Below are 25,173 nucleotides of genomic sequence, written 5' to 3' on the forward strand. Positions count from 1 at the left end.
CTGGTTCCCAATATTTACATCTATGCTCAAATTTTAGTTTATTGACTCTGCAGTGGTTACTTTCACACAACCCACTAAGATATATTTGTATTTATCTTTCAAATTAAATTAGAAGCTACTTTTTATTATTTTCCAAGAGCTAATCTTTTGTACCTAAGAAGTCCCAGAGAGAGAATTTAAAACCACCTTAACACTTTATGTATCTTTGACATGCAATTTTTGACAGACCTGTGCTCAGCAAAATATGACAGCTGTGTCACTCATTTTTATTTCCTGATGACAATGAAGTCAGCTATCCAAGATGAAATTCAACCAGCTCTATCAAAAATGACTATTTTTTCCAGCATTTTTATACATATGCATACACTCCCATACACATAACTCACAAATGTCTCTGTTTTGTACACAGAAAATCCAGCTGCTGTGGACAACAGCCACGATCCCAGATGGCTTTTCCTACAGACAAGGAGCCCAGAGCCCACAGGAAAATTATGCAACTGCTTCCCTCTCTTATGGAAATTCATGAAGGTTTCTGCATTTCCAGTGTGTTTACAAAGCCAAGGTCAGACACAGGCTGTGCTGATACTGATTTCTAGGAACTGTTTTTCCAGAACTACAGGAGAGACCACAACAAAAAGTTATCTCAGGCTGCTACTGGACATTACAGACCAGTGCTAATCATCCCCTCTTTTTCCCCTCTGCAGCCACAGCAGGAACTTGAGTTTTGGCTGACAACTAACCTGGATGGGGGAGGCTTAATCCAACTAAACTGGAAATTATTTCAGTAAGCTGGAAAAAGCGAATGCACATGCACACCCAAAATTTCTATCTGCTCCTTAGCATCTCTGTTTCTTTGTAATGTACACTAAAGTTCGAGTCTCTTGCTGGAAAAAGCTGGGCTGCTGTCAGCCAGCAAGACAACAGCAAATTACCATTTTGTCCTCTGTGTTTCTCCATAACCTTTTAAGCAATTCTCTTGGAGAAGGATGCTGTGCTCAGTCACATTCTTCTCCTTTTAAACCCAAAACCATGGCAAATGCAAAATTCCAAGTGGCCAAAATACCAAAATCCTATTTTTTAAGAACATTCCAGAACTGCTTTAAGCCTTACAATACATGTCTGCTGGGCTTTGTATATATTTTATATAAATAAAGATAAAAGTGAAGCTTGTGATTTGGTATTTTTAAATGGACTTTTTGGCTTTCTCCCTCCCACACTCTCCTGCATTTTCCCCTGTTTCTCATTTCTAACTACTCAATTTCTCTTCTCCTTTTTATGACAGCTGGCATTAGGAATATGAGCACTAATTGTTTAATTGAAGGGGCAGGACTGCCAGGCCTTCAGCAAATACTTGATTTACCCTGAGTATCAGTTCCTAGATTTTAGAAAAGTATTCACACACAAATGCTACCCTATAATCAAGCTTTAGAGTTAGTACAAATCTCCCTGTTGTCAACTTCCAACATTCTCAGTTCTTACAAATTTAACATTTCCCCAATGCCACCATTCTGCAACAGATGTTCAAGCCTAAATTAAATTTCTGCTGTAAAAAGATGTCGCACTCAGATGTCACCTAAAAATCCCACTGGGGGTAAAAAAGACACACTTCTTCTTTGCCCTTTTTTCTCACAAATTAATTCACCCATTTTTTTAAAGCCCATTTCAAGGCAAATAATAAAAAGATATAATGCTTGTTGATCCAGTATGTTGGTAAGATTAAGAAGGGTTCAGAAGTGCTTTGGTAGAGACTCAGGCAAAGCAGAGTGTGCTGCTACCAGAGGATTCTCATGATGAGTAATATGCTTTGGAATTCATTCCCCCACTTTAAGACAAACCTATGTTACATTCTGAAATGTTCATTCAGTCCCCAACCTCAGTATGGTGCTGCAATATGATTTACATTTCTTGAAGTTGCACCCTTTGAAGAAAATCACTACAGATGCTTGAAGCCTGGAATATTCCTGCATTTTCGAATGTGCATATGAGAAAAGCCACTAAACTCAGTTATCATTTTACAGATCAATCAATTCATTGTTAAGAGCAAAGGGAAGGAGGCTCTCAAGTTCCTACTTGAGATAAAGATCTAAAAGATTTATACTGGATCTCCAAATGACAACATGAGTACACTAACTACACGTTCCAGAAATGCAGAATTTGACTTTGCTGTAAAAATGACTATATATTCCAATTCTAATATTTGAGTTGATGACTTGATTTTCCTATTTCTGATGATATATACTAAACAGCTGCTGTGATCAAAGCAATTTTTCTGTAAATTGTTGAATTAAGTCTATGGCACATTTAACTTTAAAAAGTTACTTAGATGATTCTAAAGCTATGCCACAATTACATCATATAAAACATAATAAAATTAGGGATACAAATATTGTATTGGGGATAAATATTAGGGATATAAATATTGTGCTTGAAATTATATAAATATAAATATATAATATTGATATAATATATAAATATATAAATATACATTTATATAATTTTATTATATATATTAATGTATAACATTTTATATAAATATAAAATTAGGGATATAAACATTGTGTTTGAAAAACAGAATCTAAAGCAATTTTGGTTTGGTTCCTGGGAGAGAAAAGCCTTGCAAAGAACTATTTACAAATCAACCACTGGTTTATGTGTGAAGAGGAAAAGGGCACAGTAAATCTTCAAATCAACAAAAACTTACTTTATCATTTCGAAAAGCTTTGGATCTGAGACCTTGATATTCCGAGCCATATTCCATGAGAGGTGAACCATGGGCACTATGGACTTCACGCTCTGCAGCTTATTCCACTCGTACCGTTCCACTGCCAGCTTGTACTGACAGGCTGCACAAACACACACAACAGCAGCCATCAGTCAGGGGAGGAACAATTGTCAACCCAGATCACTCTGTTTAGATTAGTAATTTATATCTCTAACAGCTAAACTTCATTCACAATGAGCCATTCATTCCAACTGCGTTTCCATTCTTTGAAATGTCTTAAGAAGTGTATTTATGATGCTGAGAGAACTCACAATGCCACAGCAGCAACAAATACCTGCGCAGACAAGTTACTGGCAAGTGTTTGATTTCTTTGCTGAACATGGAGCAGGTATTTCAAAAATGGTAAATTAGAAAATTTTAAAATATTCCAGATTAAAAAAAATCCAGGTTTGAAATGTCTGCATCTCACTCTATTCACAATTTATCATGATTCTACACTGCTATGGTATGTAATCTCTTCTTGAGAGGAGAAATGAGTCAGACTTTTTCATTAAGCAGCCTACTCATGCCACCCTTCTTTTAAAAATGTTTTACAAAATTTACTGTGACTGAACATGAGAGGTCTCTCAGTCAATCACACAATCCTAGAGATGCACTCTTTATTGCACCATATAAAGACATATTTTAAACTACTTAAGAAAACAGAAGTTTTTTTGGAAGTACATTCTCTTCAAACACTTGACAGACTCTGTTTTAGCACTGGAATTTCCTTCCACACTCACAGATAAAAATCCTTCCAAGACCATGGATCAAAACTGAAGAATTCTAGAGCAGTAGGTCTGAGAAACCTAATGTTCCTTATGAAATAAATTTTACAGCTGTTTGCATTTCCTGATGCTCTCACCAAAGAGCTATTAGGTACCCACTCTCCCACCAATATTAGAGGACTCGTCCTTAAGTTTATATGAAATCCACAGTGCAGTTTGCTGCTTAGAACAAATCTGGGAGAAAAAGAAATGGCCTAAGAAGACAGTACATAAATTAATATACACATTTTACTCCATTCAAAGCATGAGTGCCAAGGCTGCATTCTTGCTGCTTTCTCTTCCTCTTACAATGGAATTCTTTAAAGCATATTTTAAAAATACAACACGTTGGGTTTTTTTCATCTAGTAAAGCATGGCAAATGAGTAATAATTGGCAGGTTCTGTGCCATGTGAAGTATAATATTACCTCCACAGAGCTCAGCACAGGCACTGCTCACACATACCTGTGAGAGGGCCAACGTTCCATGCAATGTTGTTGCACCAGCCAATAGCCTGAACCCAGTGAACAGTGCCAGCATTTATCCACACCAAATCCCCTGGTCTTTGAATAAATCTATAAACTGGGACATTGGCTTCATACAAATCTTCCAAATTTGGCCACCAAGATCCCATTAGGAAATTCATATTGTTCCTGAAACAAGAGGAAAGATAAAGTCTTCAGCATTTCGCAGTGGATGTGTAAGTGGCAGACACTTCCCTAAAACTACCTGTGAAGAATGACCATCACCATGGATGTGCTCAGTGACCCACAAACAGTACCCAAAAGGAAAGTGTCACCTGTAAAATTTCTGATCATAATTCCACATTTCACATCCTGCAATACATTAGAACACCTTCCCATCCACCTGCCCATGTGAAGTCAGTTTATAGCTTCCAGTTAAGTTCTATTTTCCTTTAAGTTTCCCAGTATTTCATTGATGCTGAGGCAGACCAACCCTTGGTCAGATCCAGTGTGGCACTGGTGGCCAATGCTGCTTTTCCATCACTGCCTGACCTCCTGGACAGACCACAGTAGCTCCCAAGGATGTTTTCTGTTCTGAACATGTACTCACACTGCCTGTGGGTGCATGTGCAGCCTGCCCACACAACAAGCAACACTTTAACTGTGATCCATGGGTCTTTCAGCCAAGAAATGCTGACCCTCCTGAGCAGCATGGAAAAACACCTCTATATGGATTTCTTAACTATGAAGTCTTCCCCAATGGTTAGGCAAAATCCACACTCCTCTCCCATCCTTATCTCAGTATTACACTGCTTTTATACTGCACCATGAGTGATTATTTGCAATGCAGAGTTTTCAAAGACAATCAAGTGCCTTTGGAGAGGCACTGTAGACATTTTGTGAGGTTACCAAGCTCTCAGTTTCTCTGTCAGCATCAGAAGGATACTGACATGCAAGTAACAAGGCCTGTTGTGCCAGAGACATCCCTATTCCATCAGTGGAAATTACATTTTTGAGATGGCTTCTTTTTAAAGGTGGATGAAATAAGAACAGCTGTCAGTAGGCAGGCAGAAAATACAGAGACACTGAGATGAATTCACAGAGCTCTGGAGAAGTCTGAAGTCAAGAGCTTAATCCAGACTCAACTGGGTAAGAAAAATCTCCCATAGAATCAACCTCAGAGGCTCCTGTTTGAATACTGGCATGATGAGGGGACACAACTGATGCTCCCTCTTTTTTTGTGAGTGCAGGTACAAACATTGTTCTGTTTGTTTTTAAAACCACTCTACACAAGGCATAGCAGAGAAATCCTAATCTTAGAATCTTAGAGCTGGCTGAGTAGTTCCCCAATGCTCAGGGTACCTCAGCTTTTCCAGGGAGTTACAAATAGTAAGTCTAAGCAAAGCCTGCCATGGCACCTCCTGGGGTCTGAACAAATTAAACTTTCACTCTAAATGCAACAAGAAAACATGCCTAAATACCAGTGACTCTCTATTTGCTTCTGACAAGAGAATTCTGCTTTTGCTTGTGTCACAGGCAACCCAAGTTTCTGTATATTGTACAAATGTGGTATTTTGTATGAACTCTAGATTTTGCATTTTGACCTACTTTTAAAAGACTTTTCTGACTACATGGAAAACCCATAATGTCCCCTTAGAACACCCTCAGTAATTCCCCCCCTCAGGTCTGAGACAGGCACAAAAAAATTAGATAAAAGTAAGAGAAAAACACCATGTCCAGCTTACTTTTCACAGAAGTCATTCATGACACCCCAATAGCTTTCAGGGACAACAAACCATTCACAGTCACCAGGACCAATATTTATATTTACTGAGCAAAAGTTGTTATTTTCTTGATGACCTGAAATTTAAGAGAAAAGTAAACATAATTTATGCAAGGCTTTTCTATCAAACAATGCCAGGAAATGCAAAGACATAATTTCTAAAAAAAAACTTACACCAGAGTTGAAGTATTTTTATATATTTTACATGACATTTACATACACTATTTAGGTGCTTCACACTGTTAAGCTACCAGTGCCATGAGAATTCTGCTTTTGTTAGTTTGTGGAAAACAAAATTGGAACTACCAATCTTGGAGATCTAACAAATATTTCAGCAGTTTCTCCCTCCTGTAGAAACAAATACTTCAAAAGCTCAGATTTTGTGTTTCATGTTATCTCCTGACAGTCCTGGTCAGTGCAAAACTTTGTGACTTCAGGCACTGAACAGACAAGGAGTACAAAAATCTTTCTGAAAAAGATTTCAAAATTCATGCAGAAATGCCCAGTACTTTATCTTCTTTGAAAGATGGAAAACTGAGCCATAATCCCTGATAGAATATTCTGAAGATCTACTTCAGAAAAAAAAGACCCTGAAATTTAGTCCAGACTCTTCAAATCCCAGTGCAGGTCCCCAGCACAGCACAATTCATCATGGAGGATTGAGTCCTATTCTCAGACAATAAAAATCTAAAAAAGTGGAAGTGTCTGATTTCTATAATTACACCAGACCCTCTTGGGGAGCTCTAGAAACTTCCAAGGTATGTAAAATAGAAATAATGTCTATGTATATAAACCAAATTTTCTTTTTCTCCTTAAAGAATCCACTATTGCATGCAAGGGGTCAACAGGGCAATTCCCTAGCACTGCAGAAATCCAGAAATTTCCACCCTAAATGCTTTGAACATGCAGAGTGCAGTTAAGTAAGAACTACAAAAATATTGAATATGTATATTTATCCCATTTAGGCATGCTCTAAGATACAGGAAATCTGCAGTGCATTTAAATCCAACATCCCACAGTAGAAGCTGATTTTTTAATGGGATTATGATGATTCTACTGACCTGGTGTCCTGCTGCCTGGAACCTTCATGTAGAGCTGCACTGTGTTCATGCCCAGGATGGTATGACCAACATGGCTTAGAAGATTTCCTGCTGATACCACACGTACAAAAGCAGGAAGTTTTGTCAGTTCATGGAGTTGCAACTTCCACCTGCAGCAAAATAGCAAATTGACAAACTGTGAATCCCTGAAACTCTTAAAAGAGTCTGGGAAACAAACATTTCCAAAAAATTGTTAGCACAGGTATCTGTGTTACTCTTTCAATTTTAAAATAATTCCAAATACAATCACAAATCTGACAGGTTAGATGAGGGGAAAGATAATTTTGTAGCCAAAGCTGAAACTACAGATCAGAAGATCTGGCCTCTATCCAGGATCCTACAAAGACTATTTCAAGTACCAAAATCCAGTCCCTATGAGCCTCAGGTTGGCTTTGCTTAGCTTCATTTGAAGTCTCTCTCCCAATATCATGTTCAGAGTAACAGTTTATTATCAACTAGTTTGCATCTACAGATGGAATTTCCTTTACAGAAAAAATGGCATCAGTATCTAAAATTCTGTAGCAACCTCTAATCACATCCACAGATGCACACATTGATCTTCTATGCCACAAAAGATGTCATCATCTTAAGTGTCCTTACTCCCCAAACACATGAACTTCTCTTCTTTTCTTATGACTGAACTAGATCAGAATTTTTGTACTGCACAGCCTAGACATGTTGGATCTTTGATGGAAGTATGTATTAACCAGAGATTGAACCAAATAATTTTTATTATAATAAAAACATGCTTTCAGAGTATTTCTAGTTTTTTCTAAGCTACCTTTATCTGCCCACAGAAGGATATACAGTTTAAATAATACTCAATTTTGGCTTTGAGGCTCTTGAGAGGTATCATGGGCTTACCCACAGGTAAGCATTGGTCTGGTCTTTCCTACATATTTACTGGATAAAGAAGCAAGAGTTATGTAAAGGTGAAAATAGATGACAGTATGAATTAAAGGAAAAAAAATCCATGAATAACAAAAATTCAAACAAGAAAGAAAAAACCCCTTTAATCTTACGATTTCTATGCAAAAACTAAAAACTCGGTGTTGTCAAGCGAACAGTTTAAAGCCTCACAATTAAACAAAGAGAATGGATTAGAAGGAGGACTAGAAAGAATGTTTCTCATGAATGTTTCAACTAATTTCTGGAAAAACAAAAATCCTGGGAAAAGAAGTTTGAAAATATTTTTTAGCGTGAGAACGACTTGTAACAACAGTTTGAAGAGCAAAGGTAACCATTTCATGGAATTTTTCAACAGACTGACTGATGTCTGAGAATACTGCTCTGGATTTCCAGAAGGATTATCATCATCTAGAATCTCACTGTGAGCAGGAGAAACTGTAATCAACTTACTTCTTGTCATCTGACAGGTCAATGTTGGTCCCAAACTTGATTGTTTTAAAAGGTCCTCTTCTCCTCCTCCCAGAGCTGCAAATGTAACAAATGTGTCAGGCAAATGTGAAAAGGGAATGATGGAAAATAGCACACAGAACCAACTACAGAATGAATAGAGTTATAACACACTTACTTATCAGAAGATGTGGATTCATTATCTGAGTGGTCCTTGTGGTGACTCTTCTTCTCATTTTCCTCCTATAAAATGCAATTTTGAAATGTTTTCACATATATATACACACATACACACACATAAGAACATATAAAATATATAGGTATAAAGTGATAACACAGAGATATAAATACATTTATTTCAAGATACTGACACAATCTTTGAAATATCCATGTCTAAGATTTTATGTCAACATTTCTTCGTTGTGAAGAAAATAAAAAAAGTCAGTCAAATGCATTGAAATAAATTTCTTCATAGCTGCAGATTCCATGACACTCAGGCCAGGACAACAGAAAATGTCTACACTGTAAATATTTCTGCTGGCCTGCATTCAAGTTGGAAATGAGTATATTGGCTTGCTGCATTCTGAGGGTGACCTGGAATCCAGTATTAAATAATTCTGCTAACTTTTTCAAATAAGAACATCTACCTCCCTGCAAAGTCAAGCAGGTATTCTGACAGGAAACTAGGATGACTAATATTTATAAAACTAATTTAATAAAATCCATTATAAAAAATCTTTTGAATTTTTCATAGCCATATGCTATTTTAGCACTAGCAGTAGCTGAGACCACGACTAGTGGAAAAAATCCAGCCAATATTAAATGATGCAATTTGATCTTTTTAGCAGACTGTGCTCAAAACCCTATTCTAAAGACTTCTATTTTGGCAAGTATATGGATATAGAAGGAAAAAGAAAGAGACAAAAAGGAAGAAGGAGCTGTCTGGATTCTGTCCAAAGATCTCTGGCTTTGAATGGGATTGTTGTTAAATCTCAAAGTGCCCTGTGTACCTGAGAAAGTCTTATTCATCCTTTGAATGAAGGACAAAGAGAAACAAAAAGGAACCTAGTGATGATGGATTTATCAAATGCTGCAAGACATGTTAGAAAAGCAATGCAATAGCTTTAGAGGAATAAAGAAAAAAAGATCACTTAGGGCAAGCCAAGAGAACTGTGGCTATAGAAAGAAGAAATAAAGCTTTCATTTAAACACTGCAAAGTCACCTAAGGACAGGTCAGAGCAGTGTTAGGCAAAGGACACATGTACAGTGTCTTTCTAATTTCCAGGGGAAAAATGAAAATTATCACTCTTAAAAACTATTTTATGTATTGCATTTTTACCACCAGTTGGTAACAGTGAGGGGAAAAAATCAGAACACCCTACAGGACACATTGTGGTGCAAATCCAAAGTTGAGGCTTTCAGTGGTATGTGCTAAATTATATAGAATTTAAAAATAGGATATTTAGATAAACAGATATAGATAGCTACTATACTCCAGTGATGTAATGTTCTCCAGCCCTTCTGGAATGACATACAGGAATACAACATCCTACTGAAATTTATTACCATGGCAGAGGAAGGAAAATCCCAGGTTCTAGAAGATTTCTGTGCCCCCCACTTCCCATGGTATCCCTGTTTCTTTTCCTCATCCTGTACCAGCTCAAAGCCCTATGACTAGATTCCCTTCTGTTCCCTTCAACCAGCAATTAATTTCTTTGTTTCTAATCCTCTCCTCTAATGCACAAAATTTAAATTTAGACTTTCCCTTCCTACTGAAATCATTCCTGTTTCTGTGTAAAGGCAGTGAAAATTGCAATAGTCAATTCCCCACAGTGACCTTTTCCCTATTTTCTAACAAACAACCAATCAAAATTATCTTCTTGTCTTAGTTCCACTTTAGCCCAATCTTTTTGCAACACCAGGCAACATAAGCCTTCAAGGAGTGCCCATAGCCAGTTTCAAGAATGTGCTCATAACTTCAGTATAAAATGTTAAAAATACCAATAAAATCACATTTCACAGAATCCCAGAGTAAGAGAATAGTTAGGGTTGGAAGGGACCTCTGGAGATCATGGGGTCCAACCCCTCTGCCAAGGTAGGAAGGGGAAATATTATTTCTAAAACTTCACTCTGTCACATAAGCCTAAAAACTTCTAAACTAAATATGAACTGTTATGTTTGGAACCCAACAAAAGACTAGTATTAGTGTAAACTTCTAATAAGCCACATCCAAATTAATTCAGGAGAGTAGGAAGAACAAAGAAATCTGATTTCAAACCATGTGAAATGAGAAGCAATCCAAATTGTAAAAAAGCCTCGAGTTCTAAATATTTGAATGTGAATTTTGACATTATAATATAAAAGCTTAAACTAACAAACTTTTGAAGTATGTAATAACCATGAGTTTTACATTATTAAACTCAAGTTTACACTAAGCATTTGGGAAGAACAATATACTATTTGACCCTCTATTCAAAACAGATTTTGAAAATTTACCTGTGCTCTTCAAGCTAATGGAAATGTCTCTGTTTCCTTGGCAGTTTCTGCTTTTTCCAACAGCCATTATTAACTGGCTCCAGAGTCAGTATGGAGTTTGTGAATAACTTGAATATAGCAATTAACTTACCCTTAAAGACTCCTGGAATGAGGAGGCCTGGTACTGTGCATATTTAGCAATTGTTGTATGAGATCTACTGCTTTCACAACGCCAGATTTTCTTTGTTCCAGTGGGGTCCCAGTTTTCATCTGCTGGCTGCAGTAGTTGTGTCCTTACTTCTACTATGTGTTCATTATTGGCTTCAACCAATGTCTTAGTAGAGAAGAGTCCTAGATCTAATAAATAGCAATGAAATTAATAAATGAAGGTTAAAATAGAATAAAACAATTTCAGGAAAATGCCTGGAGTTATCAAAAAGTTTAGTCTAACATAATTTTTACCCTTTCAGTCTTCACAACACTGCCCACCTGAACGTTAATAATTAACACCCAAAAAACTTTCCTCCACATATCCACTAGAAAATTAGAAAAAACTTGGCAGCCATGGACTATTTTACAAGAAACATTTTACATGCCTTGGCTAAACAAATCTGCAAACAATATTCACACCTATTACCGAGAAAGTATTTTTCAGAGCAGAGCTTAATGAATGTACTTCCATCATAAAACACGTTCCCTACCAGCAGTGGTAGTTTATCTACCTAGAGACTTCAAAATATTGCACACAGTCAAATTATAGATCATTAGATCTAAACACAAAAACATGCATCTGGTTTTTTACAGGAAAATGTCTGGCTGTAAACTTCCATATCCACAGCTCAGTTCCCCACTGTGCTCAACAAAATCTGCTGAATTTGTGGTGAGGTGTTTTTTGACAAGACCAAGATTAGAAACAACAGCAAACTGAGAAACGACAAATTATCCTAACAACTTGGAATATACAGGTAAAATAATATTATAGAAATAAAATATCCACTTCTAAGAACTGAGAGACTTCTCTTTAAAAAACATTAATTCCTCCCCAAAGTTACAAAAAAAAAAAAAACCAAAGGAAAAAAAAAAAGGTAAATTTACCTAATTTAAGCGCTCCAGCAAGGCCACGTATTACAGTAACAGGGTTGTTTGGATTTGTACAAAATTGATGTAAAGGTGGAAAGAAAGCATCTCGTTTATTTTCCAACTGCAAAATTATAATGGAATATTAGATGTCAGATCAATCTAGATTTCTTATTTTTAAGACAAGAAAGAATGATAAAACAAAAGAGAAATAACAGAAAGAAAACAGGAATTTTCTGCATTTCCCTGCACTGTGGGGAATGAACAGCTACACCATACAATTCTTTCTATGGTAAATGCTGGGTTCACTCCTGAAATTAATTTGTTACTGTAATTTGTTTCTTGGCAAGAATTATTCCCAGGTTGCTTCAGCTTTGCAACTCAGGTTTCCTGAACTTAATTTCTTTATCTGACAGTAGCCTTGTACATTCCCTAAATCTGCAGAAATCTCTGAAGACCAATACAGTTTCTTTTCAGAAGTAAAAAAGCGCTAATTTTACAGCTAATGTATACAAGAAACAGTATAATTAAAAGACTACTCTCATGGTATATCTCATGTTAACCAGAAAGGTTGATTTGATTTTCTTATGCTTCTCTGCACCTATAACCTCAATTTTATGCCATAGCCTCCCTCCTGATTTTGCCTTAAATTGCTATGAATCCTTTAAAATGCTGAAGGCATTTCTAGCAATAAACAAAACACAACAGGGAGTTCCCAAAGAGTGGCACAACTGCACAGTCTGTGGCAGGGTGGTGACTTTCCAGCTTTGTGAGTACTCAACAAAACTGGGATGGACTTTTATTAAGACAGATGAGTTCAGGTGTAACACCTGGAAAACATCTGGCAGCACCATTACATCCAGCCTAACCCAGCTCTCAGCACACTCAGACCCAAGTGCCAGCCTCTTCTGGTCCCCAGACTGAGGTGACCAAAGCCAGCTTCAGCTTTTCACACTGCCTGTATGGACACACTGTAATTTATTTTTCTGCTATTAAGGAAGTGGATATCCTGTAATTTATTCTTCTATTACTAAGGAAGTTAGCTCAATAAAGCTATTATGAAACTTTATTTTCAGAACAAAAGTTGTAATGCTTGCATAAGAAAATACTGCTCAACTAAACCCTGCCTTTTCCTGGTGACATTTTGTTCCTAACATCACCTCAACTTTTATTCATTTCTCTTCATTATGTTTTGAAGCAGATTGGTATGGGAGTTTAGTTTAATTACTTGCTCATTTATGCATAAGCTGTCACTTACAAAAAACTGTACATACATTTTTGAAATACTGTGCATTGTATATAATGAACTGTTTTCCTTATTCTGCCAACATTTTCAGTATTAAAAGCAAAAAACCTGAAGTATTTTTCCTTTTGTCTACTGAAATTCTTAATTTACAGGTAGTTTAAGAGTCAAAACTATGTCCCAAAATTTTCTTTAAGGCTGGCATTTCTCCTGCCTATATACCAGTTTGGAGAGCACCGTAATTAGAACTCAGTGATGAACAGGACATCTTTAAAATAATTACATTATGTAATTCAGATATCCAAACAATTACAAAAGACAGGCAGCAATGTACTTCTGCCACTAGATTTACTTACATAAATACTAGGTGTAGGTGGATTCAGCTTGTCCTTTGGCAAGGGAGGGTACGGTGGAGGCGGTGGTCGTGGAGGTGGGCATTTATCCAAGAGAATACTACTGTTAGATAAGCCATTTTTACCCAGATTCCTAAAAGGAAACAAGAGCTGTCTCTGTCAATACTTGACAAATAAAATAAATGTGTATCAGTGTAATCTCTTATGCAAAATAATGTTGTATAAGGAGAAACCATAATTTAAGATGCAAATAAAGCTCACATGTTTTAATCAAGAATTTTCCATCTATAATTTGATATTATTCAAACTTATTCCCATTTTGCCTGCTGAATTTGCAACATCATCACTATTAGTTAAAAATACAGCCATTTTCAATAAGAGCAAGCATGACACATTTTGATAAAATTTAACAGGAAAATTTAACATTTCAACTGCAAATGAAGAATTTTAGCAGCTGGATGATCATTCCACAGGAGCTGAAGTAGCAGAGCAGAAGTCAGAAAATGACAGTATCTCAACCAAAAAACTGCTGAGTCACAAAAGCCAATTACAGCTACACTGCAGACACTGAACTGAGCCACACCTACCCCTCCCTGCCTTACACATTTTGAAGCAGAAGGAGCCACTGCTTTATAATCCATTTTTTGGAGCAATAAGGGAGAGGGTCTGTTCCCAGCGAGCTGCTGTCAATGTCCTGTGTGTGACTCCAGGGAGAATCTCTCTGCCTGCATCTGCAGCCTCTCCCTGGAGATTTCCAGGTGTGCAGGACCCATTGGATGTGTAACTTTTCCTATAATGGATGACCTGAAAAGTCTCCATTCTGAGCTTAGCCTGGAGTCAATACCCAGTCACCATCACTGGGAATGTACTGACAAAACCATCTCTTATATTCTTGTTAAAAATTACTCAACTACTTCAAAATTCTTACCACTAAACACTATTCAAATCCTTCTTCCAAACTCCTTTGATTCACTGTTGTTACATCCCACAAAACAGGATGTTTCTAATGTATAATTTAGTCATATATATTCATAAAATTCACTGGTTACTAAAGTTTTGCGTTTTTCTTATAACAACAGTCTTCAGCAGAAAACACAAATTTTTATCAGATGAAACTCCTAGGGACAGAAACTTCTTTCTGAAACTGAGCAACAATGTACAGGCCAGGTACTGAGTCATGAGATCACTGCTTCAAATCAAGCCAGCAGAACCCACAGGATGGACATGGGGCTTGAGATCAGATCAGACAGACTGACATGACAAACAGTTTAAACAAAATGGGCAAACATCTCACACACCACAAAGCACAGCTGTCACACAGCTCATTCCTTGTGCTAGGTGAGTCCAATGCCAGGATTTCACTTCCAAGAAAGTGAAAGAGTGATGCAGAAGCTTTGATAAGTCATCATCCAATTTGGCAAAAAAAATCACTGGGCAGCGCTTAATGTCTGGTGTAGTTATTGCAAAGGCTTCACTGTCCCCACATATACAAAAAAAAGCCAACAAAAGCAAACAAAAAAGAACCCCAAAATCACATGGCAATATAAAATCATCACCCTTCAAAAATTTATTGACCATAGCTGCATGAACCTCATACCCAGACTATCTATGCAAAGTGAAACTAGAATCTAAACAGCAGGTAGCAGACATTACTATAACCTCTGCATCACCAAACACAGAAATAAACCCAACAAAAACAAATGCACAGTATTAAAAACAGGAGAGAACTTCGACAAAATTCAGTTTGCATCATAAGCAGTTCTCAGGAAATTTCTAACTGAAGGAAAATGAGGAAAAGTGAACTTGAAGCAAAAGGGACATTGTTCAGAACTAACAGGACTTGAGCTGCTGCAGTCCCAGGCAAGGTGATCACAGTGAAGGCTCCATAAAGCCAGAGCACCTGGGGGTTTCAGGAAAGGGCCAATGCAGAGAGGAGAAACTTCTCTACACTTAGAGGAACTGCAGGTCTCAAAAGGCAGAGGAGAAGGGAAAGAAACAGCATGAAGGAAAAGATCAGATTAACAAAGACATCTCATAAACCCAGCACTTGAAGCTGGTATTACCAATTGCACGCTGTAATTTCCTATTAAGCTACCAAAATTCTATGTGGAAATTTTAAGAGGAAAAGAATAGCAAAGCTGAGATAGCAAAACATTCATAATTTAAGTGGCACAGGAAACAGATGGGCAGAATATTTAAAGTTGTCTTTAACAGACCAGCTTCACTCTATCATCATTTTTTTCCTATCTTTTTTTTTTAACTATGAATCAGAATATCTTACTATTAATAACAAGCCAAGAGAGCTATTAAAGAACAATTCTTGTAATTGTTAGTGTGCCAAACAGAGCAATAGAAATTATAAAAAACACTATAGAAATACTAAAAATATTTGCTACCATGGTGTGAGTATCCCCTGCCAGCCTCTCCACTTCTGAAAACACAGAACTACAGCCAGTGCAAGTGAAAGACCCTTTTTCACCACAGCACCTGTGCTGAAAATCCCACACATCCCAGTTTCAAGAATGCAGTTTTTGTGAGAGGATTTCACAGTGGTTGAAAGGGGAAACAAATGCACTGCTCAAGACAAAACAAGCCTGATTTATTCCCCCAGAAGAAACTGGATACCCAGTCATCTGTGATGAAGGAATGAAGAGAAGGACAAACTTCATTCATTTAAATTGACTTCCAGAGGAAACTGGCTTGTTGTGGACTGTGCATGGCCAACACCCTTCACTCCCAGAGTGGGAGGAGAAGGCAGGAGCAGCTGTCAGGCTCAGAGGGACAGACACAGCCAGGGGTGCACAGGAAATGCAGCCTGTCCTGAGCCACAGCAGCAGCACTCAGACCACTGCAAATTGCTCCAGGGGTGAAAGCACCAACTCATGAAGTGCTTCACCCTGAGGAGCAAACCCAACTGCCCTGCTTAGGAGAACATCAACCACTAAGGATGGAACTGGTGCCTTAACTTCACACAAATCACTCAATCAATGGAGCTGGAAAAGACCTCTGGGGTCACTGAGTCCAATCCATGACCAAACACCACCGTGTCACCCAGCCCATGGCCCTGAATGCCACATCCTGCCTTGGAGGAACTCAACCTCCAGGGACAGTGACTCCACCACCTCCCTGGGCAGCTCTTCAATGTTTAATCACCCTTTCTGTGAAGAATTTCCTCCAGATGTCCAACCTAAACCTCCCCTGGCACAGCTTAGGGCCATGTCCTGTCAGTGGTTTGCTTGGGAATATTTCATGTAGTCATGGGATCTCTTTTGAATCATCACATCATTAGAACAGTGATCATCACATTCATTAGAACACCCCTTTTAATTATATTTTACTGTTTTCTAGGATACATTCCCACAGCTTTTAAGAGACAGTTTACAGCTTTCAGTCTTAGGTAGAAACGTCCCCTCTGGCTGTACCTAAACTCACAGCTGACCAGAAGCTCAGGTGTGACACAGTTTCAACAGTCACCCACAGAACACTTGGCAGGCAATTGCCAGACACATTTTAGGTGCAGGATTGATTCTGCATCATCCCACCTGCCCAAAAAAACCACAAAAAGTATCGTGGAGATTTAAAGCCACCTGAGTTACACAGCGATATAAATGTTAATTCCATTTTAAAATAAAAATTCTACCTCAAAAATATTAGCATTAACAGGATAAAACTTATTTTCCCAGAACCAAGAATCATTATCACTAATTAGAATACTTTATGTTTATTAAATTAATCACCTCAACACTTTTACTATTTCACTCAACCCTTATGTCACACTGAGAGAATTATGTCTATTTCTCAGGAAGCGTGCTCTTCAAGTCCTCTGGAACTTTTCCTGTTTTCCAAGAACTATTAAAAAAACCTATATGAATTACAAACAGTGCTCTGGCTCGCTCTTTCAGAGTTCACGGATGCATGTTATCTGGGCCTCTGACTTAGAAATGCCAAATTTAAGTACAACTGCTGTTTAACCTTCTCCTTGACAAGAGAATACGTTCCATGATGTGAACATTTTATCTGCCTTTTTCCCAAGCACAGAACAAAAATATTTACTGAACACTCTTGCCTTATTGAACATCCTGATACTTCTGTGCAGACATGATTTTTTTTATTCTTTTTTGGTTTTGTCTAAAGGCTTTCCTCTTCCAAACATCATTTCTGTGTTTTCTAGAACTCTTAGCTTCAATACCTTTTAAAATATTTGCCCTTTTGGTTTCTGCTTGGGAGATTATGACTTTTTGATGATAATGAAAAGTTCCTAAACAACTTCCACTTATCTATACATTTGGATTTTAGGTACCATTTACAGGTCAAAACAGAGTAAGTTACAAGCATTTGTGCTTAAGCAGTTATTTTTGTTGTGAAGTCAGTCTAAGTGAATTATTATTTGAGGATTAGCTGTATGAGAATTAACAAGGTTTTACTGCTCAAGAGATTATAGTTATTTAGAAGAACAAAATTAATACCCTCTCTTTCCACCAATAAAAATCACATTTAAAATGAACACATGGAACCGTGGATTTATTTGATACTCTATCTCAATTCTATCAGAATTAATTAATCCACAAAGAGGAAGGAACAAGACATTTTATTTTTGAAACGTGCCTGCAGAAGGAGTCAGCTGAAGCACTGGGCTGCACAGCACCCACTTGGTGCCCTCCTGCCTCAAACCAGAACCTCCCACCCTTCACAATTAGCAGATACAATCAGTTGCTTTCTTACTGGGAGTTATTAGAAAACCACAGCAAACCACCTGTCAACCCCCAGCAGCCTGGGAAGAAGGAGGTTACACACAACTCCCAGCTTGGCTCCCTGAGCTTCCCCTCCCCAGGCTCCTTCTGTAGCCAGGGGATAGAGAGGAGCTCTCCAAGGGAATATAAAGAAGTCAAGTCAAGCTTACATTATGCTTAAATGCAAGTAATGCCAGATAATTACACAACCTGTTTATCATGCAATTCCCTACCCCAGCCTTTCACAACCAGGTACTAGCTGGCAATACTCCCAGAGATCTTTCATGAAACACAGAAAATCCTACAATAGAACCATGGATTTTCTCATTATGCAAATGTATTTCTAATTATTTTTCAATTCTGTTCTGATTTTGACCTCAATGGTACAGGTTGGCAGTGAATTTCATAGGTTAATTACATGTTATGTAAGATGTAATGTTCCTTTTTTGCTTTTCTTAATGACTTTTACATCTTTCCTCTATTTCATTTGCTAATCACCTTGCTCTGAGGCTGTAAGACAAACAGAATCACATTGCTGTCTTACATAAGAAAAGCATTATAACAAGTGGCACCAAACTTTTTTGTATGCTTGCCTTTCCCTCTGAACTGCAAATTTTCCCATGTTTTTTTTTTTCACTCACAGATAATTCTGCTTCCCATTTGCAGAGTTCAATATTTGCCATTTCAACAAAACAGAATCTCTTATTCTAAGCAGTGTTCAGCTTGTGAAATCACAGTGTTTAACATTTTATTCTTAAAAGTTTTGCTGTGGTGAAGTTCACTTGCCAGACGTAACGTGCTTTTCGAGGAACTGAGCAATTCTGTCTTGAAGCCAAACAAGTCCTTTGTTTGTAAATAAAATTCCCAATAAAACAAGAATTGCTTTTTTTTGTTTTTAAAAACAAAACACTAATTTAATCCAGGTCCTTCCTCCACAAAGTACTTCCCCTCAAATAGATTTAGGCTCTTTTCCTGTGGATAATGGAGCTCCCAAACTAGTGATTCACTGACATTCCAGACCAGGCTCAGGGAGCAGCATCTTCAGTAAGAACAGAACAAATTTTTTTTCTGCCCTGGGCTCCAACAGAGCCCTTGGAGCAAGGAGAAGTTTGCCCACCTCAGCCTCTGCCATTCCAACTCCTCAGGAAACAGATTTACTGCCCTTGTGTACATGCTGGCCATTTATCAGACCCTGTTCCAGACTCTTTAGCCCAGAGCATCACAGAATCAACAAACCACTAAGATTGGAAAAGATCTCTGGGATGATGGAGTCCAACCTGAGACCAAACATCACTTTGTCAACTGGACCATGGCACCACGTGTCACCTTCAGCTGTTCCTTGAGCACCTCCAGGGAGGGTGACTCCACCACCCATCATTCCAATGTCTAATCCCTCTTTCCATGCAAAAATTCCTCTGTTTGCTCCCTGTCTTTTATCATTTTACAAGGCCCCTTGAGAGGCAGCCCATCTCTCTGGTCTCCTGGCACTTTTCTCAATGGATTACTCTACACTTTCCCTCTCTGAACACCAAGCAGAAAGAACTATAAAAAGGCCTTATTAGCCCCTTTTGATACACATTACAGTCAAACCTACACCTCTCATTTGCCTTCCCCAATCTTGCCAAATTGGTAAAGCTTTCAACCTCAGAAATGCTTCAGAGTTGTCAAATGAGTCTTTCGATGGATCACCATAAAAATGACAAGGACAGCTTCCAGCTGACACAACGTTGCCCAGCTGGGCTCTTCAGAACTGCCTGAGGACCTCTGGAGTTTTGTTTGGACCTTTGCCTGTTCTTTCAAGGCTGTGAACACACTTTAATAAACAATGAAGAAAAATAATAATAACCAAGATACAACAATACAAATCAACTCAGGAACTTTTCTACGTTGCTTCAACTAAGGACCTGACCTCAGACCAGTTTTAGAAAGGACAACTTGGTAGACTTTAACTGAGATGGATCCTGGGTTTCTATCTCTACTCTGGGATGTTAATGAGATGCACCAGTTGAAACACTGAGTGAGAAATCAGCTGGTTTCACTTCGGTAGAAATAAACACCTCGAGTGTTGAATCTCAAGTCTTGTGATAATGTTTCATTAATTCTCCTTTCAGAAAGATTGCTCACAGGGAAAAGATACTTACATTTCTAAGAGCACAGAAAAGAGCTTTTGGTAGCAGTCTTTTTAAGGAAACATGATACACAACCAGACCAAGAAACACACTCTTCTTTTTTCCCCTATTAACAATGGGCTTTTCTAATAACAAACTCAGAGCAGTTATTCTTAGCATATTTTCTTTTTTTAATTACACGGTTTTCACTTATGCTCAGAAATTACTTGGGGTTGTGTTGGTTTTTTGTTGTTTTTTGTTACTGTTTTTTTTTTTTTTTATGACCTTAACATGAGATTTTCTTTAGGAATCTTAGGAAGGATAATTAATCTAATAGTGCACTCTTTTATCTATTAATTTGCTCAGAGGTCTAAAGAACTTAACTCTACTATGTAAACAGTTTACCAAACATAATTTAGTTGGTTTATAACCACCTTAAAATTTACTGCTGCAACCAGTTTTATTGGTAGGGAAGACTAACCAAATCGCACTTCCCTGAATCACCTCCTCAATTCCTTTTCATCCCTACACTCCAGCAGCAGTTTAACAAGATGAGCACATTTGCCACCCCACTGTTCTCCAGAACAGCATCTTAATGAGATTTGCATATCTGAGTCAATAGCTCAGCTCCTGCATTTCTCAATTCCTCGTGGCTTTTCAGTGACATTGTCTGGCCCTTCAAGGGAAGCTCCTTGTACAAGTATTAATTGCTGTGCCAGCACCCTATGTCTGACCCCTTCTCAGCCTCCTCAACAACCTCATTTCACCCCAGGAACAGAATGGAGCTCTGTTAAATATTTCCTCAACACTCGCACCAAGGAAGATGGATATAAAGAAACTTTTCAGCCTCCACAATTATCTTGCCCTACTTAAGTGCTCACTTTAGTCTTTGGCAAAACAAAGCATTTACCAAGTCTGTTTCTACAGAGCAGACAACCCATTCACACGTAATAAAAGAAGAATCAAACTGAGTTTTCTCTTTGGCCTGTGTTTTGCATTTTATGGTACAAAGCATCCCCTTTCACCTAATGGCTTCTCTTGAGCAGCTTTTATTAAGACAACACTTGTTTATGTAAGGCAAAATGACAGTCTCCCAGCATTTATTTCTGTCTAACTAATTCTGATTTTATTTTATTGTGATGCAAGACTTCTGAATGCCTCTTCTAATAAACTGCTTTCACTATAAAAACCAGCAAATTTCCATACTTCTGATGCTCCTTTGTTCTTAAGCAACACACAAAACCCTTCGAACTTTTAACAGGTCACTTTTAGGTGGTGAGCATTACCATAAAATCCCTCCTGTGAGATGAGGAACTTCATTATCCTGCAGTTCACTCTCCTGCACTAGGTCAATTGTAGTTACCTTGTGAATCAACTCCCGTGCATTACTTAATCCCAAACTGCTATTAATGCCAGGTCTTTTGTGCTCTAAACACAAATAAACACGTAGGGTCTAAAAGATGCAAAAAAAGGCTCTTTTAGACAAGACTTTTAAACGTGAAAGCATCTGAAAAAAAAACAATTAAAAAATAGACATCTGAGGACTTCAATGCAACTCACAAACAATATAAACACCCTGGTTATGAAATAAGCATATAGTAAACAGAGCCAAATGCAGAACAATGAGGAAGAAAATAAAAATGAATAATCTAGTGCTCCAGCTATAAAAAAAAATCCAAGCTACATCCACCTGTTCCTACCTGTAAAAAATGTCTATTTTTGCCTGGAGAATATCATCAAGACAACTGATTCCAGTGACTATTGTCAGATAGCAAGAAGAATGTGCCAGAAGATAACAGAATATAATTATCCATATTAGAGATAAAGCCAGAATAATTTCTGAACACATCAAATAAAATAAGGGTATGTATGCACACATGAATACATTTAAGGCCCAATACAGTGTAGCTCCAATATAGAAAAACTAATTCTGCAGGACAACTCCCCTCTCTCTGTGCATTAAGCTTATTCAACACAGGTGTCTGGAGTCTTGTCCATTTATCTGTTGTGTTTTAGGGTTTGTTGTTGTTTGGGGTTTGGTTTTTTGTTTTTTTTTTTTGTATGTTTGTTTTTGTTTTTTTAAGAAAAAAAATCAATTCTTTTCATGTTTTCTACTGTGGGTAGCTTTTCTGCAATTTTAAAAGTCGTTCTAAAAATCAACACTTTTGGTCACAAATTCATATTTCAGTCTCAAGATACCACTTGCAGAGACAGCACCCAAATATAATCAGTCCTACAGGAAGTACTTTCAATTCTTTGTTATTGCATTCCCACACAGTGTGTTAAAATAAAGGTCAACATGCAGTATTGAAGCTCACAGTATCTGATATATTAGCATATAAATATCTTCCATTTTACTACATATATTTTTTTTTTGTCATTCAGCAGGCCTTTGAGCAGATTATCTTTTGAAGTTCTCCCTCCCAGACATTTTTCTTCATGTCAGTCATGCACACAACAGGTGTAACAAGTATGTTCTGCCCAAAATTCTGCTCCAGAGCTGTCATGTGTATGCCTGTACATCTTGAAGCAAGGGCAAATCAGTTACTCAGCAAAAGACTGGGAAATCCCTGTCTTCAACTTTATGAATAGAAGCAGTCAGGCATATTAGAATGGCAGGAAAAAAACCCCCACTATTAATATATTATACAGGGTTTATATCCGGAGTTATAATTTTTATTAGTATGAAATAACAGATAACCAGCTGTAGCACAAGTGAGTTACTGTACTTCTCAGAGTCTATTATTAGCAGACATATGCAGAATTTCCAGAAAGCTTTGTTTGCCTAGAAGAAATCCTGTCTCAAAACCTGTAAATGTAGTTCAGACTGATGCAGTAATTGACCTCAGAGCTGCTTTTTAAAAAAACCAAGCCTCTCCTCCACTTTTCCCTATCACCCAGCTTCTAAGCCCAGTGCCTTGCTGAATGAAGGTGCAGACAGGCTGAAGAGGGAGCTCTCAATCTCTAGTCCGTATGAAAGAAAGGGAAAAAAACACATTAACAACATCTAACACCTTTTGAGCTGTCTGCAAACTACACGGGACAAAGTATTAGCTTACCTCCCTTGAAAAATTATGATTACATGAGCCTGTACCGACTGTAAGAAGCCAAATGAAACACTTTTATGAGCCTTCCTTTATCTTGGAAATTAAATATCATTAGAAATACTACACCTCCATCAAAGAGCACAAACATAAGGACTTGCTGGTTTACAGACTTTGTAGCTAAAATGATAAATGTTTTGCTAGGAACACTAACTGCAGATCTCTCAGACAACAGCAGACCAAAACCATCAAAATGCAACATTTCACTAGAGTGAAACACCTCCCGTTACTCTCTCAAGAAAGCCACATTCCAATTCTGGAGGCAGATCAGGTAAACTTAAAAAAAAAAAACTTAAAGGCTCTAAGAGTTTATATTATGCCTATTTGCAATGCACTCATCCTAACACCACAAACTGAAGCTATTTTTCATATTTCTACTAGAAAGAACACATACATGGTCCCAATTAAAAAAAAAAGCTGTTGAGCTGTTAATTTTTATGAATGTAGTATGTGTAGCAATGTCATTTGGAAATGAACATTACAGTAAGACTTAATATTCGAAACATGACAAAATAGGCTCCCTAAAGGTTTTTTTCCTCTCTTTTATGAAATTTATCTTGGTAACAGATAGTGACAGACTGCTATATCATGGATCAGTATTAGTCATCAAATCCCACAACATTAGGAACTACAAGCTCTCAGTCACAGTAACAGATGCAGAGTTTTTTGTAGAATGATAGAAACATACTTTTATACTATTTTTTTAAGATCAAAAAGAGTAATGCTCAAAACCACCATATTTTGCTATATAAAATATAGCAAACATACATCCTAAATAAAGTGTTTTGGAGTAAAATATATTGAGGCGATAAGAATTCCAACAAGAATTCTAACAGAGAAAAATACAGACAACATTTCAACTAAAAGAACTGCAAACAGAGTTCAGGATGGAAAAACAGCAGAGTATAGCCCAAAACATTCAATACCCATATGGTAATGATTAAAGGGACTTCTGTGAACTTTAAAGACATCTTAGGTAACATTTTCACACACAGTGACAACTGTAAAGGACAGCTACAGAAATTACAATGCTCTAAATGGTCATTTCAATTTCTCACCTAGTTTGGATTTCAAACGTTTGTTTCTTTTTTTTAAGAAAGCAGGTAAATCTCTCCAAAGACTACCAAGAAAACCTGAGGTATTTTACACAGAGAAGGCTGTGAGCAGCAAGCACTAAATGTGAATTTGCAAAGCTAATGACTGCCTGACAGGCTCCCTGCTAGCACAGGCACCAGAGATGAACACTGCCAGATTTAGCTGCAGCACTTTAAGTTATTATTGCTCAGGGTTCAGCCATCCTCCTCTGCCACAGCCACTGGCTACTGCAGGGGGGGTTGAATTTGCTGCATTTCCAACACCACTGTAGCCTACAGTGAAATATCTTTGCCACAAGTCATTGCTAAGAAGTTTTATCTGGACTTCTACAACCCAGCCTTCCATACTCTGTGCCATTCTGCAATTCCAGCCACGAAGACACCCGGGAAAACACTGTGCAATTTGCACAACCACACTGCAATCCCTGCCAGGTTTTCTAGTGGCTGGCCTCACATTTTGCCTTAATCTAGTCTGCCTCTGATCTAAAATGATCCAAGCTTACTGACTAAAGATAAAACCAACAGTAACACACCTGCTGATCAACTGGAACATAAGATAGACCATGACCTAAACTCCTGAACAATCAAAAATACCTGAACTGCAACACTACAGACTAACAACCTGCTGCACAAATGCATTTTTAACACAATCCATCAGCTGAACAACTCCTGGGCTGGAGCTATAGATGCTGAAACCACCGCTACCCAAAAAGCCATCTCTGGTAGAGAGCTGAAGGACAAGCTGACACACCAGATGG

At 37.7% G+C, this 25,173-nt stretch overlaps 1 protein-coding gene across 6 annotated transcripts in view; it reads right to left on the bottom strand.

The window, feature by feature from the left end:
- KDM6A (lysine demethylase 6A) overlaps window positions 1-25,173 on the bottom strand; it is a 153,599-nt gene that overhangs the window by 8,505 nt on the left and 119,921 nt on the right. For 5 of the 6 annotated variants that reach the window (XM_036389091.2, XM_036389098.2, XM_036389107.2 and 2 more), the window contains 9 exons: window positions 13,383-13,512; window positions 11,802-11,907; window positions 10,858-11,063; window positions 8,409-8,473; window positions 8,234-8,308; window positions 6,836-6,984; window positions 5,737-5,851; window positions 3,993-4,180; window positions 2,702-2,843 (listed from right to left, as the gene is read on the bottom strand). In XM_036389091.2, coding sequence (XP_036244984.1) covers window positions 2,702-2,843; window positions 3,993-4,180; window positions 5,737-5,851; window positions 6,836-6,984; window positions 8,234-8,308; window positions 8,409-8,473; window positions 10,858-11,063; window positions 11,802-11,907; window positions 13,383-13,512 — 1,176 coding nt within the window. Of the gene's footprint in view, window positions 1-2,697; window positions 2,844-3,992; window positions 4,181-5,736; window positions 5,852-6,835; window positions 6,985-8,233; window positions 8,309-8,408; window positions 8,474-10,857; window positions 11,064-11,801; window positions 11,908-13,382; window positions 13,513-25,173 lie in introns of those variants that run through there. The other variant, XM_036389122.2, reaches the window with a different exon arrangement.

Source organism: Molothrus ater, chromosome 2, assembly GCF_012460135.2.
Source record: "Molothrus ater isolate BHLD 08-10-18 breed brown headed cowbird chromosome 2, BPBGC_Mater_1.1, whole genome shotgun sequence".
NCBI classification, from domain to species: Eukaryota; Metazoa; Chordata; class Aves; order Passeriformes; family Icteridae; genus Molothrus; species Molothrus ater.